Source organism: Miniopterus schreibersii (assembly GCF_964146895.1).
Source record: "Miniopterus schreibersii genome assembly, chromosome: 3".
Taxonomy (NCBI): Eukaryota; Metazoa; Chordata; class Mammalia; order Chiroptera; family Miniopteridae; genus Miniopterus; species Miniopterus schreibersii.
Window position 1 is genome coordinate 10,582,424 of NC_138103.1, and position 18,262 is coordinate 10,600,685.

Genomic DNA, 18,262 nt, shown 5'->3' on the forward strand with positions numbered 1-18,262 from the left:
CTGAGGGTCTGTGGATTTTTCATCACTCAGTGCTAAGATCTGAGCTACTAAAATATCACAATGCTTTGTTTTTGTTGTTTTTTAATTACAAAGCTACTTCTAATACTTTGGGTTGAGCCCCATGGGAATAAAATCACTGGGAAGGGGTAAACCCTTCCACTGTGGGAAGGAAGCACAGAAGAAACGGCTCCAGGCTCCAGGCAGAAGGAATGCCGTTGGTGCTGAGTGCTACAGGAGATTCAGGAGTGGTGGGACTGGCTCCAGGCACACAGGCCAAGGGCAGGATGGTTGGACACAAAGCCACAAAGCTACTTGGGTTCCTCCCTCTCTTTTACCTTTTTCTGCTTCTGCTGCATGATCTTCGAGTCCCTCTTCTCCCAGGCAGCAGCAGGAAGTCATCACCTCAGCACTCTCAGGTCATTCTGGTGATGACAGCAGCTCAGCCTTTCCTCCATTGGGTCCCCTCGTTTAGTCCGATGTTGCAGGCCAATGTTATAAATTTTGGGGTCTGACAGTGTTTGTTTCCAAGAGTTCATGATTTGAAGAGTTGACATTTCTGTGATTCCAGATTCTGTGTCTATAGAGTTGATGGCTCTGTGTCTCTAGGCCCAGCCTTTGAGCAGAAAGTGACCAGCATCCTCCCTAGTGCTGGCCAGGGGCCATGCTAGGTGTGGAGATCACAGAGGGCAGCCAGCAGGGCCCTGGTCAGTAGAGGTGCCTAAGGGGCACAACAGTGCTCAGGGTCAGGATGAAACCATCAGAACAGTACCAGAGCACCCTGTGCCCAAGATAGAAGCCACTTCTCCCTACAAGTGGGGCTCCCAGGGGGCAAGCTCTGCCCCAGGCAGGCCCCACAAGCCCACTGGCAGGCACAGTGGAGCCCAGAGAGGGCTGTAGGGAATGGACAACACAAGAAGGCATCCTGGTAGAGTAGTTGATGTTGTTTGTTTGCAAGTAGGTGGTATAATTTGTTTGCTCTACTGCCCTGAGTTCTCCAGAAGAGCCCAGCTGTGTTCATCTTGTTCCTCACTATGCTTGGCAAGGGCATTAATAGTTTACTTATTCCTGTGTCAGTCACCTTTTATTTATTTTTAAATATTTTTATTGATTTTTAGAGAGAGAGGAAGGGAGAGAGGGAGAAAGAGAAACATCAATGTGAGAGTGCAACATCTATGGGCTGCCTCCTGCACACCCCCTACCAGGCATTAAGACTGCAACCCAGACATGTGCCCTGATCTGGAATTGAACCCACAGCCTCTGGTACACAGGACGTCCAACCAACTGAGCCACACCAGCCAGGCTATTTTATTTTATTTTAAATTATATATATTTTTAGAATGTAAGCAGGGATACTCCATAGAGAACCACGGAGGGAGTCGCATGTGCAATGGCGCTTCAGCTCCACGAGAGGGCGCCCACGCAGTGAGGCGTTACTGAACCCAGACTCGGGCTTGTCGTGAGAATAAGTCCCATGGTGCCTCGCGGGCGCCGACCGCCCTGCGCAGGCGCAGCCGCCCTCGGGCGTCCTCTGCTGCGGGCGAACTAGGCCCAGCCAGAGAGGCAGAGGCGGGGGCCGCGCGCCGGGGATTGAGCCCTCCCGGAGCCGCCGCCATGCCGGACAGCTGGGACAAGGACGTGTACCCCGAGCCCCCGCGCCGCACGCCGGCGCCCTCGCCGCAGACCTCGCTGCCCAACCCCATCACCTACTTAACGAAGGCCTTCGACCTCCTCGTGGACCGGCCTGTGACCCTCGTGAGAGGTACGGGCTCCACCCGGTCCCCGCCGCTCCCCGGGTTCCCTGGTGCTCTGGACTCCGTGGCCTGGCCTGGACACCCGGGGCGCCCACCCGTAGATCTTTGGGCCACATCGCCTTAGACCCCCAACTGCACCCCAAGCCTTCCCTCCGGGGACGCCCGCTTCCTACACCCCTCAGCGCTCTCCGGTTCCCGCAGCTTGGGGTACTCTCCAGGCACTCCTGGTCTCCCACTTTGCCCAAATATTAGGGGTTGTTTGCCGATCGCAGTCTGTATCCTGGGTCGTTAGACCCGTCTCCCTGCACGCTTTGCATCATGCGTTGTGTGCAGGGGTCAGCAAACGCTAACCCTCTCTGCATGCCTGCAAAATGACCGGGATGACCAGGGCATGGCCGAGTTCCCCTCAACCTAGACTGGTGTGACTTGCCCTCCGTGTGTGCCCAAATTCTTTGAAAGCTCCCCAGATTGCCCCATCTCCGGTTCGAACCAGACGAACGTCTAAAATAGTTCTTTGTTGCCCAGTTTGTGGTTCAGCCAGCCCCATGGGGTAGCAGGAAGAGTACCTATGCTCCGCCTTGTCACTAGTGCCAGGCGATTCATCCATGCTAATTTAACCAGTTTCATTCATTAAGCAAAACATTTGGTGTGCATAGTGTGCTCTTTTGTTAGGGAGGGTAAAGTCAGCAAACCAGACTCCCAAGGTCTGGAAAAAGCCCTCCGTTTTTGTTGTTGCTATTTCTTCCCTGGTCCGACTTACTGATTTCCCTATGGGGAAATTTGGGCCGGGTGAGTGGTGGCAAACTGGGACTAGAATCAGAGTCTCACACTGGAGTCCATGATAGGGGGTTGGCTGGCATGTCAGGGGTAGCAGGGTGTGGGCTTGCAAAGTCTAGATTCCGAGTCCTGCCTTCCCTCTGTGCCTCAGTCCCATCAGTTAGTAAGGACCTGCCCCACAGGGTTATTGTAGGGACACAGTAACAGGGAGTTCCTGTTGTAGCCCAGTCTGTCCCAGGACTAACACACCAGCTCACGCTGGAGTCAGTCCACTTGCCAGTCTGTAAAAGTTGAGAACATGGGAAAACTGCCCCTCCTATGGCTTATTAGAAATAAAGCTAAAAGCCCATCTAAACTGTGGCCTATCCAAACCAATGGTGCCTGGGTCTGGGGGTTTCTCTTTGCAGAGTTTATAGAGCAGCAGCATGCAAAAAACAGGTACTACTACTACCACCGGGAGTTCCGCCGAGTGCCAGACATCACCGAATGCAAGGAAAAGGATGTCTTGTGCATGTTTGAAGCAGAAATGCAATGGAGAAGAGACTAGTATGTCCTGCCCTTGACTGGGGAATACTGAACCCTGCGCAGCAACCATATCATGCCCAAGATCTTGGAGGTTGGGGGGCAAGAACACAGGGTCCAACTCTTTTCACTCTGTCCTTAGGTACACGGGAAGGATTCTTTGTAGACCTGTTGTTCCCTCTTCTTTCAGCAAAGTTGATCAAGAAATCGTCAACATTATCCAAGAAAGGCTGAAAGCTTGTCAGCAGAGGGAAGGTGAAAGCTACAGGCAGAACTGTGCCAAGGAGTTGGAGCAGTTCACACAGGTGGCCAAGGCCTACCAGGACCGTTGTGAGTGAGCCTTATCCCAGCCTGACCCTCCTGCTTGCTAGCCAACCCTCTATTCCAATCTCCACAGCTATGGGTTCAAAGTTACTAAAACAGTGGTTCTCAACGTACCTGCCATGGTTTTGCAAAGCCTTGCAGGGTATAAAGGAATTATCACTGTGCCCCAGGTCCCCTTTCTGCCACATACCCATCTTGGCTACTTGACTTTACTCTCTGTAGTGAAGACACCTTTTCCCATTATGGCAGAAGTGGCGCATGACTCCCCTTCCTTCTCTTTCCCAGATCACGACTTAGGGGCCCATTATTCTGCCAGGAAGTGCCTGGCAAAACAGAAGCAGAGGATGCTTGCAGAGAGAAAAGCTGCTAAAGAGGCTGCTGCTGCTGCTCCTTGAGTCCCCTCTCATATGGCTGTTTCTTACTAAATAAAGAGTAACGAAACCTGTTTCTGGTGTTTTCAGCCTTCACTTTTGACACACTGATAAGCCTTATTGGCCCATTGTCCAATTTCAGCAGAAACAGAAGACAACTATTAATGGGCTTAATTCACTTTATTTTTCTGGTATGAAATTATGTGGTGGCCACAGCTGGAGCCTGGGTCCTTTGCACAGAAACTCTGGTGTGGGTCTTTACAAGATGGTCAGTGAATTCCTGGAAAGACAGACACAGCTTTAGCTGTAGAGCCAGATACACACTGCACTTGCATAGGTTAATAAGGTAGTGGGGCAGGCAGTACCTGATAGGGAGACTTGGTGAAAACAGTCTCTTTCCAGAGATCTGGGGTGAGATAGCTGTAGGTCTTAGAGATGGCATCAAAGGTGGCCTTGGCTAGAAAAGGTTAGAGGATTAGTAGATTTACCCAAAACACAAGACCCCAGATATAGACAGCTGTCCCACTCCTAGGATGAGAGGCGACTTTGGGCATCTCCCATGCATTTAGGGCTTTCCTCTCTGAAAATACTCCACCAGCCACCCATACTGTGATTAAGTAATGCTCAGAGACCATAGCCCATGTATAGACCACCTACCAAAGTTGCCCAGGGTAGCAGTGCAGCCCCTGGCCGAGGTATAGCAGTCATCAATACCGGCCATCATCAGCAGCTTCTTGGGCACAGGGGCTGAGACAATGCCAGTGCCCCTGGGGGCGGGGATGAGGCGCACCAGTACAGAGCCACAGCGGCCAGTCACCTGAAAGGGTTGGAGTCAGCAGACTGGAGCTGGAGCTCATCTGCCACTTAAAGACCTCATCAAACACCACCACCCAGCCTACCTTGCAAGGAACGGTGTGGGGCTTGCCAATCTTATTCCCCCAGTAGCCTCGCCGCACAGGGACAATAGAGAGCTTAGCCAGGATGATGGCCCCACGGATGGCAGTGGCTACTTCCTTTGAGCACTTAACACCCAGACCAACATGTCCATTGTAGTCCCCAATGGCGACAAATGCCTGTGAAGAGACTCAAGTGGCTGGTGGTCCAATATCCTGCACACCAGTAACTACATCCCAAGGCCTGTTGCGCCCCTCAAGAAAGGACTGGCCACTGTCAGGCCAACCTGAGGTCCTGAGGAGATCCTTTCTCTCTCTCCCCATTACGAAAGTCACACGTGTGAAAACAAGTGTAACAGTGCAGAGCTGAGAGAGTCTCACAAAGCCCCTTGGCAGAGACAGCCCAGGAAGACACAAGATGGCTGGGATACCTTGAACCGGGTCCTCTGGCCAGCTCGTGTCTGCTTTTGCACGGGCATAATCTTCAAAACCTCATCCTTGAGGGATGCCCCCAAGAAAAAGTCAATGATCTCAGATTCCTGCAAGAAATGAGATTCGTGACAAGTATGATTTAAGAAACACCACCTCTGAACATTAGTCATTAAGAGAGCACCTGGCTTTCTTGCAGTAGCATTCTGACTGTCCCGTTTCTTTCTTTACAGATTGATAACCCAACGTCAGAGACGGCCACCCACAAACTCACACATCTCAAAGCCCAGGGCCCCTCAATAAATCTCATCCCTCCACACCAAAGTCAGAAGAGACTCCCCCAAGGCTGCACCTGCCCAATGTCCCAACACAGAAAAAAAACCAGGAATCACCTTGATGGGCAAGGAGAAGAGATAGATCTCCTCCAGGGACTTGATTTTCATGTCCTTGACCAGGCGGCCCAACTTGGTGACAGGAATCCACTGGAAGAAAAAGGCGCCGATGACGAGAGGAAAATACCCGATGCTGCCCACCGGGCTGTGTCGCGCGCATGGCCCGGACCTACCTCCTTGTCCTCGGCCTTGCCTCCGCGAGCTCCGCGGCCTCGGCCCCGGCCCCGACCCCGGCCGCGACCTCGGCCGCGGATTCCGCTGCCAAATCCTCCACGGAAGCCGCCGCGGCCTCCGATTCCAGGGCCCCCGGGGCCTCCTGGCCCTCCCGCAGCACCGGCGTCATCCGCCATTTGCTAAATAGAGCGACAAAAAACAGTCAGTGAAGCCCTGGCATTCGCAGTCGCCTGTACTGGAGATCCCGCCTAAGACTGGGGTCACGCCAGCCCGGGTCCAGCCCGATGTCCGAGGATTGCCGACTCTAAGGCCCCAACGCGCACAAATAGGAACGAACACTCACGTGTTTCCTCGGGAAAGAAGAACAAAGATTTCTGGGAGGGAAGTTTTATATGGCGCCAAGTGCCGCGAGAACTAGACTGAGCGATGCCGATCGCGAGTGTTCCAAGGGCCTATAAGCCAGCCTGTGATTGGCTTCGTGGGGCCCCGCCCCCGCCGAGCTGTGCGTGCGCCTGCGCGTCTTCGGGTCCGCGGCCCTGGAATCTGTGTGGCAGCGGAGTTGCTATAAATGCCGGCACCACTGCGCTCGAGCCCTTTCCGGATGCAGGTAGGTCAGCTCGTCTGCTTCCTGGGCTCATTATGTTGTTGGGTGGTACTCGGAGATCGGCGTTGGTTGAAAATCACCTGCAGCTTTGGCCGTGGCCGTAGGTGAGATTCGGCGCCCAGAGCCACCGGGGGCCTCAGCTCACTACCCACCCGATGTGGGGACGTGAAACCCAGGCCCCAACACGCGCCGCGGCTCGGGGCCTCGGTGCTACCGTTCGTGTGCTCTGGTGTTAGATCCTAATCTGGTTTTCTGCTCGCAGGACACCTGGATGCCCCAAGCCTGAGGCCGACGCCGCCAGGATCGTGGGGGTAGGGAGGCTTCGCTGTATTCACTTTATTAACTTACTTATCCTTTATCTTCGTTTTTCAATAAAGTTCTTGGTCTAACTCTTGTGTGTGCGTGTTTTTTTGGTCCCCTGCCCGTCAGCCTGGAAAATGCATCTGTTAACGGTAAGATCAATGGGTGCTGTGAAGGGGGGAGACCACTTTTTCTCCTAGCCAGCCCTATTCTACCTACTTTGGTTACCATACAGGGCTAGAACTTGGCGCCTCCAAGGTAGGCGGGTGACTCCTAAAGTTCCACACCTCAGACCTTCTACATGAGCAGATAAAGTCAGGTTGGACCTGCAAGCCACTAGCAAGGATAGGAGTGTAAGATTCACATTTCATACAGTGGCTTCCTGTTGCATTGAGGACAGGGTTAGGGTCTTTAGGATTTGATGAGTGCACCACTGGGTGGTATGGAAAAGCACTTTTCAAAATTCTTACCCAAGGATATTTTTTCCATTGCTTCTCAGAGATAGTGGAAGGGAGAAAGAAAGAAACATCATTGTGAAAGAAACGCATAGGTTGGTTGCCTCCCTCATGTGCCCTGACTGGATCTGGGGATCTAGCCTGTGACCGACGTACGTTCCCTTCACAAGAATTGAACCCAAGACTCTTGAGTCCATGGGCCAACACTTTAACCACTGAGCCAAACCAGCTAGGACTGGAAATGCACTTACATGTTTGTGCCTTATGTGTAGGAACATGCTGGTTTCTCAAGTTGGAGTTGATTTCCCTTTCTCATAAGCCTGCCTAGATAGTCCAAGCCTACATAGTCTGGGAGGCTTCCCCACAGGCTACCTCTTCCTGCTGTGGTACTGCAGGTTGCATGGGAATCTGGTCATCATTTCCCTGGTCTGTATCCTGGAGCACCTCGGGTCTTAGATCCTAAAGCCCCTGAGCTCTTGGAGACGTAGCTACTGGGGCAGCACTATTTTAGAGGGGGAGGGGAACAATCCCTTCATACCTGCTGAAGCTTCAGTTTTGGGAATACTGCCCCTAGAAGCTTGGTTCCTGGCCTAGTACTGCCTGGGGAATCAGCTGTCAGCCACCATCAAGGAAGGGGCTGTACGGACCTATCCCAGGTCTGGGGTATCCTATTCCTCATCTGTGCCCCTTTAGAGAGGGGAGTAAGGGCCAGGTGGTGCAAGGTCCCAGTGGGCCCTGGACTGGTGCTGTGATTGGCCTGAGCTGGACAATGCCACTGTGATGTCGGCCCACTCCCACTGTTAAATGGAGGCTCCTCAACCTCGGGTCAGAAGCTGCCGTCTAGACACAGATCATGGTGAGCTTAAGACCCTCTTGCCTTTGCCCTTTGATTTGTACCTAAATCCAGAGACTTGCCCAGAACTGGAACCACAATTCTCACGCTGAAAAGGGTGGACAGTGGGTTACAAGCTCCCAAATGGAACAAGGAAAACTCAGAGGACTCTGGCCAAGAGTAACTCCAGGCCGAGGCCTACTTCTCCAGCTGTGAATTAGTATTCAAAGGTCTTGACCCTCACAGCTGCCCCCTCGAAGTGGGTGCTGACCCAACCCTCCACTTGGGGCTCTCATGTGGCTCACCTCCCCACCCAAAGCTTGCTGGGGTTTCCCTCTTGGTATATGGAGTGGGTAACCAGATCCTGGTTCCAGTGCTGACCTGATGCTGGCCTGGCCTTTTCAGAGTGGCGGGTATGATCTCAACCTCTTCACCAGCCCTCCTGACAGCAACTTCCTGTGCTCTGTCTGCCATGGGGTTCTCAAGAAGCCAGTGAGGTTGCCATGCAGCCACATCTTCTGCAAGAAGTGCATCTACCAGTGGCTAGCCAGGTGCTACTGGGTTCCCAAGAGGCTGGGAAGTCAGGGATGGGGAATGAAGCCATTTCTGTAATCCAGGACAGAGGAAGGTCTGCAAAGCCATGAGTCATGGCCATAAGATCAGCTGCTAAATCTGAGACACTGAAATAATGTGGGTCCATTCACCCTGTGGTATTTGCAGCCCCTGGCGCAGGTCTCAGAGCTGAGAGGTCCCTATAAAGCCCTCTCATCCCTCTTTCAACTAGAGAGAAGGGACCAACATGTTGCTGCTACTTGCTCTCTTCCCAATCCCAGTACTCACCCCATCTCATGCCTCCTAGACAAAAGACCTGTCCATGCTGCAGGAAAGAGGTGAAACGGAAAAAGATGGTCCATGTGAATAAACTCCGAAACACCATTGGCCACCTGGAAGTTAAGGTAGTTCAAAGCACCCACTGCCAGGACCCTCCTTGCCCCCTTGTGGGGTGCAGAGCCAGGAGAGGGGGCAAGGAGAATCCCACCCTCAGAATTGAGGATTTCTACTCCAGCAACAGACTACAGACTTCGGGTCATCAGACCTGGCTGAGTTCCATTTACTTGCAGTGTGACTTTGGGCAAGTTACAAAACTACTCAGCCCCTGGGGCCTCAAATGTAAATTTTTGTTTGTTAATCCTCAACAGAGGATATTTTTTCCATTGAATTTTTTTAGAAGGGGGAAGGGAGAGAGAGAAAGAAACATCAATGTGAAAGAGACACATTGATTGGTTCCCTCCTGCACCAGCCCTGACCAGGGTTGTAGATTGAACCTACAATGCAGGTACGTGCCCTTGACTGGGAATCGAACCCATGATCCTTTGGTTCAGGGACCAATGCTCTAACCACTGAGCCACACTGGCCAGGTCTCATGTAAAATGGGGATAAGAAAATTTTTAGAGAATAATATATCTGTTATGGCGGCCATTAACTCTTCAGCCCCCTAATTTTATAGATGGGAAAACAGGTTAAGGGGGGGAGGGGGAAAGCCTGGCAAACCTGCATACATGCAATCCACTAGACCAACTCAGCCCCATACATCCCTATTATTTTCCAAGTCTCAAGCCCTGACCCCCTCCTCTCAGAGATCTAGAGTCTTCCCACCTCCAAGTATTTATCCAACAGTTTCCCTCTCCAAGTCATTGGTGCCATAAGAGCTTGGAAGGCTCCCAGGTAGTTCACTGGTTCCTAGACAGTGGAATGTATGTCATGGATGGGGGATTCTTTGGGGATGGGCAGCTCAAGGGCTGGCAATGCCCTACCTGGTTTGGCTCACCATGCTCTCCCCCACCCCTAGTGCAAGAATGCGGAAGCTGGCTGCTTGGTGACATGCCCCCTGGCCCATCGCAAGGGGCACCAGAACTCCTGCCCTTTCGAGCTAATGGCCTGCCCCAACGAGGGCTGCATGGCGCGAATACCTCGTGGGGCCTTGGCCGAGCACCAGCAGCACTGCCAGTATGGTATCCAGCAGTGTGGCCCCCTGGGCTGCGGGGCGACCCTGGACCTGGCAGAGCCTGTGCGCCACAACTGCCACCACGAGCTGCGGGAAGCCTGGGGCCATCGCCAGGAGCGTAGCCAGACTCTGGTTCTGTGCCTGCTCCAGCAGGTGCGCAAGGTGTACCGCACCACCAACCTCATCCGCCAGCAGTTAGTCCAGCTGGGAAACTTCCTGGAGGAGGGCGCACTGCTCCCAAGCGCCCGGCAAGAGGATGCTGAGGCCACCACAGAAGCCAGTATTGGGGCTGAGGTGTGGAGGGTCCAGGGCCAAAGTACCTTGTAAATTGAGGGGTAAATAAATGCGAGCCCAAAACTGGCTTGCCCCGCTATCTCTGTGCTTGCAACCCTGCACCTTTGCAGGCACTACCTCCTTCACCCTGCATGGACACTTTGGCCTCTCTCCCAAGTTCTTTCCCACCACTGGGTCTTAACACTGGCTACCCTGCCCTAGCTCTCATTTGCCTGGCTTCTTTCCACTCAAATGGATGTCTCACAAAAGTTTTTCCCAGTCTCCTTCCCAGTTACTTTCTAGGGAATCTTGTTACCAGTTTCATAGCCAGTAGCACAAATGGCTCAAATTCCTGAGCTGAGTAAAAGCCAACTCATCACAGTGACTTACAGGGAACCCCCATTATCTCTGGCCACTTTCCCTTATAATTCTTCATACTCATTCCCTGAAGCCCCATGAGCTTCTGTTGCTCCTCTTAATGCCAAGTCAGTACACTGGCTGTTCCTTAGCCTGAAACACACCTACTTCAAGTTTTTTCTCCATGAAGCCTCCTCTACAACCCCACATATAACTGCACTTCCTGCCCTGGCTGGTTTGGTTCTAGTGTCTTCTGGATATGCCAAGGTTGCAGGTTCAATCCCTGGTCAGGACATATAAGAAGCAACCAATGAATGTATAAATACTGTAAGTGGAATAACAAAGGGATGTTTCTCTCCCCCTTCCCCTCTCTAAAATAAATAAATAATTGCACACCCTAAACTCCACTCCAACCCTCAACAATTCTTTCCACAGTGCTAATCATTTATGGCGATTATTCCTTGCCCTTCCGCCCAGTCCCCACACAACTAGCACCTGAGCTACTCAAAGGCCAAGGTTTTTGTTTTCTTCTCTGGTGTTTCCCAAGTGCCTAGAACAGTGCTTTGCACAGAATGTGCTCAAATATTTATTTTTTAAAAATATGTCTTTATTGATTTTAGAGAGAAGAAGGAAGAGAGAGAGAGAAACATCTATGATGAGTCTCATTGATCAGCCGCCTCCTGCACGCCCCCAACGGGATCGAGCCCACAACCCTGGCATGTGCCCTGACCGGGAATCGAACCCCGATCGCCTGGATTCTAGGCCGATGCTCAATCGCTGAGCCACGCCCGGCCCGGCTGTGCTCAAATATTTAAACGACTCTGAAATTACCCGTTTTATTAATTTACCTGTGTTATTTCTCACACCAGGGCGTGAGCCCCGAGGCAAGGCCTGATTCAAGGCTCTGTCTACACTCGAATGCGCTCACCGCCAAATCCCAGACCGCGGAAGGGACGGGATCCTTGGGACTACTTTAGTAAACAACTACGAATGCCTTTCTAAATTTCAATTACAAGATCGGATATACGGATGATGTATCATAAAAGAAACATAATTTTATTACCCAGTATCGCCCCAATAAATTCAATTAAAGAGTAAATAAAATGCCAGGTAGCTAGTGAACCCAGTCCAATGCCAGTCTACTGCGGCCCCAGCCCGGGATACAATCCAACCTCGGTGCCGGTAACCCTTCAGCCACCTTTCGCTTCCTACCACTGGCGCCGGTCGCGCGGTGCTAATGACGTCACAGTAGCAGCCGGCGGTGACGCCAGTAAAGCGCGCGGGTCGCCCAGACTAGCTGTCCCTTCTCCCTCACGCGGCGGCGACTGCAGCGGCGGCGACATGGAGGAGGCCGCGGCCGGTCTGAGCCGCTTCAAGGCCAAGTGAGCGGGGACGCGGGGGCTGTGGGCGCCGCCGGGGAGGGAATCGAGCTCGCAGCGGCAGTAGCGGGGGCTCCCACCGCGGCCGGGTGTCCATTCGGGTTTGGGGAGATGGTGAGGACTGTGTCCGCGAGGTCGTGGCGGCTGCAGTATTATGAGGTGGGAGAGCCGGCAATGACGGCGCTCGGGGACGGGGGCTGGAGCCCGGTCGGGCATAGCCAGCGTGGGTTACTTAAACTAGGAGCGGGTGTGGGAGTGGGGAATGAGAAATCCCAAAGGAGGAAGGGGCGGACTGAGCACAAATGGAGGCAGGTCCCAGACGGGAGCGGCACCTCTGACCCCCTCAGGTAGCGGAGAACCACCTTCGGGTAAGGCGGCTGAGAGTTTTCACCTGCTGTCCCTCTTCCCCAGGGAGGAGGAATAGACGTCAGGAGATGCGCCCGTTAGCAGTGGCCCAGAAAGCCCTGAGTCTTGTGCTTATTCAATCCCCCAAGCCTCTGCTGAACATCTAAATGCTTAGTGTCCCGAAAGGGACAGACTCAGCCCCGCCGTTTGGAGGGCAGTCTGATGGGAAAAATTCATTAAGCAAATAATTTCTATCAGTGGCTGTGACAAGCACTAGCAGAAGGATCTCGGGTGGATGGTCTACGGGGTTTGGGTGTTGGAGGCTTTGTTTCATCTTGACAATGAGGCTTCCCCCAATGGAATTAGTCAGGCGCCACTGAAAACTGACAAGAGAGGTCCAGGCCACGCACAGGAAACAGCCTGTTTGAAACAGGAAAGGTTAGCAGTGGCCCCTTTGGGCAAGATCTTGGAAACATATAAGGAGAGGAGAGGGTTTTAAGGCAGAGTTATATTCTAACAGGCCTTTTTGACAGCAGGGTTTGAGAGAGTGGGTGGGGGGCTAGTGAAGAGACTGGAGCAGCTCTTCAGAGGGGACAGTGCAGTAACCTGAACCAGTATGGAGGCAGCCCAGGATGAGGGAATAGGGCTGCTTGAGGACTGAGATGCAGGCTAGGCTGGGGATGGAGGAAGGGTTGGGGAAGGGTCAGGCTGGACCTCAGGGAAGATGTTGAGCATGTTAACTTCGGCTGGTACCCAGGCCTGGTCTCCGGTGGCCAGCAGGGGGCCCCCAAGGCCTGGCCTGATCAGCACCGGGGAATCTCTGGGAAGAATGGACTGTTTGGACAGCGTGTGCTGCTGTGGGATCCTCTGGGTCACCAGTCAGCCCTGGGTCTCAAATATTCAGTAACAAGGGGGTACCAACACTCACAACAGTGAAAAGAAATCACACAACCCCAGTCCTACTGCTGTCTAGGCGCTCAGTCACAGGGACCTGTTGGGTTGATCTTTGGGAGAGAACCCAACACAGGGCTTGGCATTGGGGCCCAAGGGGTGGGTGATTCACTTTCTTCCTCTCTCCTCCCTCCAGCTATGCTGTCGAGCGCAAGATCGAGCCTTTCTACAAGGGCGGGAAGGTGCAGGTACCAGCTTGGGGAGGGGCAGAGTGGTGGGGTAGGCAGGGACTACAGAGTGTTACCTTGGCTGAGACCCCTCTATCACCAGCTGGACAAGACTGGGCAGCACCTTTTCTGTGTCTGTGGTACCAAAGTTAACATCCTGGATGTAGCCTCAGGGGCCATTCTGCAGAGCCTGGAGCAGGTGAGGGCAGGGAGAGCTGGGGCTAGGGACTAGTATGGAAAAGCAGCCTATTCTCATGGAACTTTTTGTGCCCACTCTTTCCTCTAGGAGGACCAGGAGGACATTACTGCCTTTGACCTCAGCCCTGATGATGAGGTATATTGGGTAGGGACAGGAGGTGGGCTCTAGTACTTCCCAACCAAACTTTGAGTCTGTGAGGATGGGTGGCCATGCCTCTACCCCCTCAGCCCTCAGCTAAACTACATCCTCCCCCAGGTCCTAGTGACAGCCAGCCGGGCACTGCTGCTGGCTCATTGGGCCTGGCGAGAGGGCAGTGTTATCCGCCTGTGGAAAGCGATACATACAGCCCCTGTGGCCACCATGGCCTTCGACCCCACCTCCACGCTGCTAGCCACAGGTAGGGCCCCAGCTGGGTGGATGGGCAGGCTGGTGGGCACATGAGCAGGGGGTTTGGGGAACACCAGCCCCCTTACCTCAAACACATTTCCACAGGCGGCTGTGATGGGGCTGTGCGTATCTGGGACATTGTGCGGCACTACGGGACACACCACTTTCGGGGCTCACCAGGTGTTGTGCAGTGAGTAGGAACATCAGAGACTGGGTGAGTGGGACATCACATTGGGGTGGCACAGCTCACCTGTCCCACCTACCCATCTGCAGTTTGGTGGCCTTCCACCCGGACCCTGCACGCCTGCTGCTCTTCTCCTCAGCCATAGACGCCGCCATCCGCATATGGTCGCTACAGGACCAGTCATGCCTGGCTGTACTGACTGCCCACTACAGTGCTGTCACCTCACTGACCTTTAGTGCTGATGGCCACACCATGCTCAGGTCAGCAGCCAGCTAGCTACCCAGGCCTTAGCAGGCAGGGGAAGGCCATGGCTGAGATTCTGGAACTGAGGTGGCTGTTTCCCCCAGCTCGGGCCGGGATAAGATCTGCATTGTCTGGGACCTTCGGAGCCACCAAGCCCTGAGGACCATCCCAGTGTTTGAGGTGGGGCACCTAGGGGTCGGTGCCTGTGGGGTGGGGTGGGGTGGGGGTGGGGCTGCCACCTCTGACCTGCTCCTCCTCAGAGTGTGGAGGCCGCAGTGCTGTTGCCAGAGGAGCTGGCACCCAAGCTGGGTGTGAAGTCCACGGGCCTGTACTTCCTGACAGCTGGCAACCAAGGTGTGTGGGGCTAGGCCACGGCAGGCAGCAGGGACGGGTGGCCTATGGATCTGAGTCCCAGCAGCCTCTGTTCCTGCATAGGTATGCTGCGTGTGTGGGAGGCAGCCTCTGGGCAATGTGTATACACACAACAGCAGTTGTCAGGCCCTGGGCGGGAGCTGACTCACTGCACCCTGGTCCGAGCTGCTGGTCTGCTCCTCAGTGTCACTGCTGACCACAACCTTCTGCTCTATGAAGCACACTCCCTGAAGCTGCAGAAACAGGTGAGCACTGCCCCCTGGTCAACACTTCTCCTAGGGTCTCTGGCTGTCTTCTCACTCTGGCCCTGGCTTGTATCTCTCCACCCTGCAGTTTGCCGGCTATAGCGAGGAGGTGTTGGACGTCCGGTTCCTTGGGCCCGAGGACTCCCACATTGTGGTGGCCTCCAATAGCCCCTGCCTAAAAGTATTTGAGCTACAGACATCAGCCTGTCAGATTCTCCATGGACACACAGGTGAGGGTGCCAGGCCAACGCCCCCTGGGACACCTTCCCTTAATTGACCTCTGACGATTCTCCCTCCACTTTCCTTTTTTTTCTTTTTTTAAAATATGTTTGTATTGATTTTTAGAGAGAAAGGAAAGGAAAGGGATAGAGAGGTAGAAACATCGATGAGAGAGAAATATCGGTGAGAGAGAAACATCGATTGGCTGCCTCCTGCACGCCCCCTTTTGGGGATCAAGCCCACAACCCGGGCATGTGACCAGACTAGGAATCAAACCGGCGACCTCTTGGTTCATGGGTCAGTGCTCAACCGCTGAGCCACACCAGTAGGGCCTCCCTCCACTTTTCTTTCAGACATTGTCCTGGCCCTGGATGTGTTTCGGAAGGGGTGGCTCTTTGCCAGCTGTGCCAAGGTGAGGTACCCCAAGAGGTATGGAGGTATAGGTCCCCTGTGGGAAAGCCTGGCCCAGCCTCTGTCCTCACCCCTCCCATCTTCAGGACCAGAGCATTCGAGTCTGGAGGATGAACAAGGCTGGCGAGGTGACCTGTGTGGCTCAGGGCTCTGGGCACACCCACAGCGTGGGCACCATCTGCTGCTCTAGGTAGTGGGCCAGGGCAGGGGTCCAAAGTGTCACAGATGTGGAGACCTAGGCCCTGCTGATGGATTTCCCGCTTAGGGAGATGGAGAGAATATCGTCTCTTTGGCTTGCTCTTTGAAGCTTCAGCCTAGGGATCTAGGATAAAGAACAGGCCAGTAGTACCCCAGGTGCCATTGTTGGGTGGGGATGGGGGCTTCCTAGGAAGCAGCCTTGGGGCTGGGTGGATGAAAGGGGCAGGGTGTCCCATTATTGAGACACAGTTACCTGGGGTGGTGCCACCAAGGATAAGCATTGTGGGCTTAAGTGCAGGCAAGTGGTCCCATAACTGTGTTTGATTGACTCAGGCCATTTGCCTTCTGGGACAGCCCCTCTGGTCTGGACCATGGTCCTGCAGGTCCAGCCTGAGCTGTGGTGCATTAGCAGATAGAGTTGGCAAGGGCTCAACAGGTATTTTCCCCCTCCCCCAAATTGGGCTTCAGGCTGAAGGAGACCTTCTTGGTGACGGGCAGCCAGGACTGCACTGTGAAGCTATGGCCCATCCCTAAAGCCCTGCTGTCCAAGAACACAGCCTCAGACAGTGGCCCTGTCCTCTTACAGGCCCAGGTGACACAACGCTGCCATGACAAGGTGATTACACACAGCACACTGGGGTGGCAGTGTGGCAGGGCCCTCATTAGGATAGGGGTATCTGAGCTGCTGCCTGTTGCCATCACCAGGACATCAACAGTGTAGCTGTTGCTCCCAATGACAAGCTGCTGGCCACAGGCTCACAGGACCGCACAGCCAAGCTCTGGGCCCTGCCACAGTGCCAATTGCTGGGCATCTTCTCAGGCCACCGGCGTGGCCTCTGGTGTGTCCAGTTCTCACCTATGGACCAAGTGCTGGCCACTGCCTCAGCTGATGGCACCATCAAGCTCTGGGCACTGCAGGACTTCAGCTGCCTTAAAGTAAGCTGCCCCCACCCCAGGCCCGGCCCCCACCTCAGGCCTGGCCCCTACCTGATGTCATCTCATGCCCTCCCTGTCCCTACCCTGCAGACGTTCGAGGGGCATGATGCTTCTGTGTTGAAGGTGGCCTTTGTGAGCCGTGGTACACAGCTGCTGTCCAGGTGAGAGGGCTGGGGACAGGGCAGGGGTTGTGGTGAGCTAGGGGACCGTAGTGCTGAACCCCCTCCCAATTCCAAACCCAGTGGCTCTGATGGGCTGGTGAAGCTCTGGACCATCAAGAACAATGAGTGTGTGAGGACACTGGATGCCCACCATGACAAGGTCTGGGGACTTCACTGTAGCCAGTTGGACGACCGTGCTCTTACTGGCGCCAGTGACTCCTGTGTCATCCTCTGGAAGGTGTGTGAGCATTGGTGCAGCGGGCAAAGAGTGGGCAGGGCAGCATGGGGTTCCAGTCTGACCCTAGTCTGACCCTAGGATGTTACCGAAATGGAGCAGGCAGAGGAGCAGGCCAAGCGGGAGGAGCAGGTGGTCAAGTAAGCCTGGAGGGTCCCCCACCCAACTTCCTTGTGAGTGTCACCCATGTGTCTGGCACCTCCCATGCATCAGTATCACCCCCTCCCCCCTGGGTAGGGTATATTAGCATCACCCCTGCTTTATGGCACGGGGAAACTGAGGCTTGGAGTGTCAACACAGCTCACCATCAGTGAGTGCTCAGGCCTGGTCTGCTGACTCCTGAGCCAGTCCCCTGATGTCTCTGCCTTCAACCCCAGCCCTGTGGCCCTGTCTTCCTTCCTCCTTTCCCCACCAGGCAGCAAGAACTGGACAACCTGCTCCAGGAGAAACGGTACCTGCGGGCGCTCGGCCTGGCCATCTCCCTGGACCGGCCCCATACTGTGCTGACTGTTATCCAGGGTCAGTGCTGCTTCATGGGCCTGACAGGCAGCAGTGGAGGGGGAAAGGAGGGAGTTCCTCTCAGGTCTGCCCTTCCCCTTCCCTGGGGCTCATTTTCCCTCTTCCTGCAGCCATCCGGAGGGACCCTGAGGCCTTCGAGAAGCTGGAAGCCACTGTGCTCCGACTTCGGCGAGACCAGAAAGGTTTGGGGTGGGTGGGTAGAGGCTGGACAGTGGCTGATATGGGTGGAGTGGCCAACAGGCAGGTCTGATCATCCCTATCACCTGCAGAGGCCTTGCTTCGCTTCTGTGTCACGTGGAACACTAACTCCAGGCATTGTCACGAAGCCCAGGCTGTGCTGGGTGTGCTGCTACGGCACGAGGCCCCGGAAGAGCTGCTGGCTTACGAAGGTGTGCGGGCCTCACTTGAGGCCTTGCTGCCCTACACAGGTACATGGAACACAGCCCTAGGTGGGGGTGGGGAGTAGCCTGACCAGACTCTATGGACCCCCTGATTGCCTCTGTCATTCCCAGAGCGGCACTTTCAGCGACTCAGCCGGACCCTGCAGGCAGCCACCTTCCTAGACTTCTTATGGCACAACATGAAGCTGCCCACCCTCCCTGCAGCCCCCTCTGCCCTCTGAAACATGCAGAAGGTGTACTTTTCTATCCCA

General features: G+C 54.4%; 4 protein-coding genes across 6 annotated transcripts; 3 read left to right on the plus strand and 1 right to left on the minus strand.

Moving 5' to 3' along the window:
- The first annotated feature begins 1,466 nt into the window (after positions 1 to 1,466).
- On the plus strand, positions 1,467 to 6,624 carry NDUFB10 (NADH:ubiquinone oxidoreductase subunit B10). Of its 3 annotated transcripts, XR_013998495.1 has the most exons (5): positions 1,501 to 1,759; positions 2,936 to 3,074; positions 3,241 to 3,380; positions 5,301 to 6,240; positions 6,500 to 6,624. XR_013998495.1 is itself a non-coding variant. In XM_081133101.1 (4 exons), the coding sequence occupies exons 1-4, from the start codon at positions 1,612 to 1,614 to the stop codon at positions 3,767 to 3,769; spliced, it is 537 nt and encodes a 178-aa protein (XP_080989227.1). In that variant the 5' UTR covers positions 1,467 to 1,611; the 3' UTR covers positions 3,770 to 3,819. The 3 variants fall into 3 exon arrangements, 2 of the variants coding, with proteins under 2 accessions (XP_080989227.1, XP_080989228.1); XM_081133101.1 differs by lacking the exons at positions 5,301 to 6,240; positions 6,500 to 6,624 and adding an exon at positions 3,660 to 3,819 and having other exon boundaries at positions 1,467 to 1,759; XM_081133102.1 differs by having other exon boundaries at positions 5,301 to 6,624.
- RPS2 (ribosomal protein S2) lies at positions 3,907 to 6,061 on the minus strand. Its single transcript, XM_081133100.1, has 8 exons — positions 5,977 to 6,061; positions 5,633 to 5,812; positions 5,460 to 5,549; positions 5,070 to 5,177; positions 4,645 to 4,818; positions 4,403 to 4,562; positions 4,111 to 4,202; positions 3,907 to 4,025 (listed from the first exon to the last, which is right to left on the minus strand). Exons 2-8 carry the CDS (start codon positions 5,807 to 5,809, stop codon positions 3,945 to 3,947), a joined length of 882 nt encoding a protein of 293 aa, XP_080989226.1. The 5' UTR covers positions 5,810 to 5,812; positions 5,977 to 6,061; the 3' UTR covers positions 3,907 to 3,944.
- Positions 6,625 to 8,187: 1,563 nt separating the features above from the next.
- RNF151 (ring finger protein 151) lies at positions 8,188 to 10,156 on the plus strand (the record flags this gene model as incomplete). The annotated part of the gene is made up of 3 exons (XM_081131690.1): positions 8,188 to 8,375; positions 8,684 to 8,780; positions 9,674 to 10,156. Exons 1-3 carry the CDS (start codon positions 8,209 to 8,211, stop codon positions 10,154 to 10,156), a joined length of 747 nt encoding a protein of 248 aa, XP_080987816.1. The 5' UTR covers positions 8,188 to 8,208.
- A 1,575-nt stretch (positions 10,157 to 11,731) lies between these two features.
- On the plus strand, positions 11,732 to 18,257 carry TBL3 (transducin beta like 3). The gene is made up of 22 exons (XM_081133823.1): positions 11,732 to 11,841; positions 13,271 to 13,322; positions 13,405 to 13,500; positions 13,588 to 13,635; positions 13,756 to 13,897; positions 13,993 to 14,077; positions 14,161 to 14,331; positions 14,419 to 14,494; positions 14,575 to 14,668; positions 14,750 to 14,931; positions 15,020 to 15,161; positions 15,504 to 15,562; positions 15,648 to 15,751; positions 16,228 to 16,375; positions 16,465 to 16,695; positions 16,786 to 16,856; positions 16,938 to 17,094; positions 17,173 to 17,231; positions 17,507 to 17,610; positions 17,721 to 17,792; positions 17,880 to 18,038; positions 18,123 to 18,257. The coding sequence occupies exons 1-22, from the start codon at positions 11,801 to 11,803 to the stop codon at positions 18,230 to 18,232; spliced, it is 2,403 nt and encodes an 800-aa protein (XP_080989949.1). The 5' UTR covers positions 11,732 to 11,800; the 3' UTR covers positions 18,233 to 18,257.
- The last annotated feature ends 5 nt before the right edge of the window (positions 18,258 to 18,262 follow it).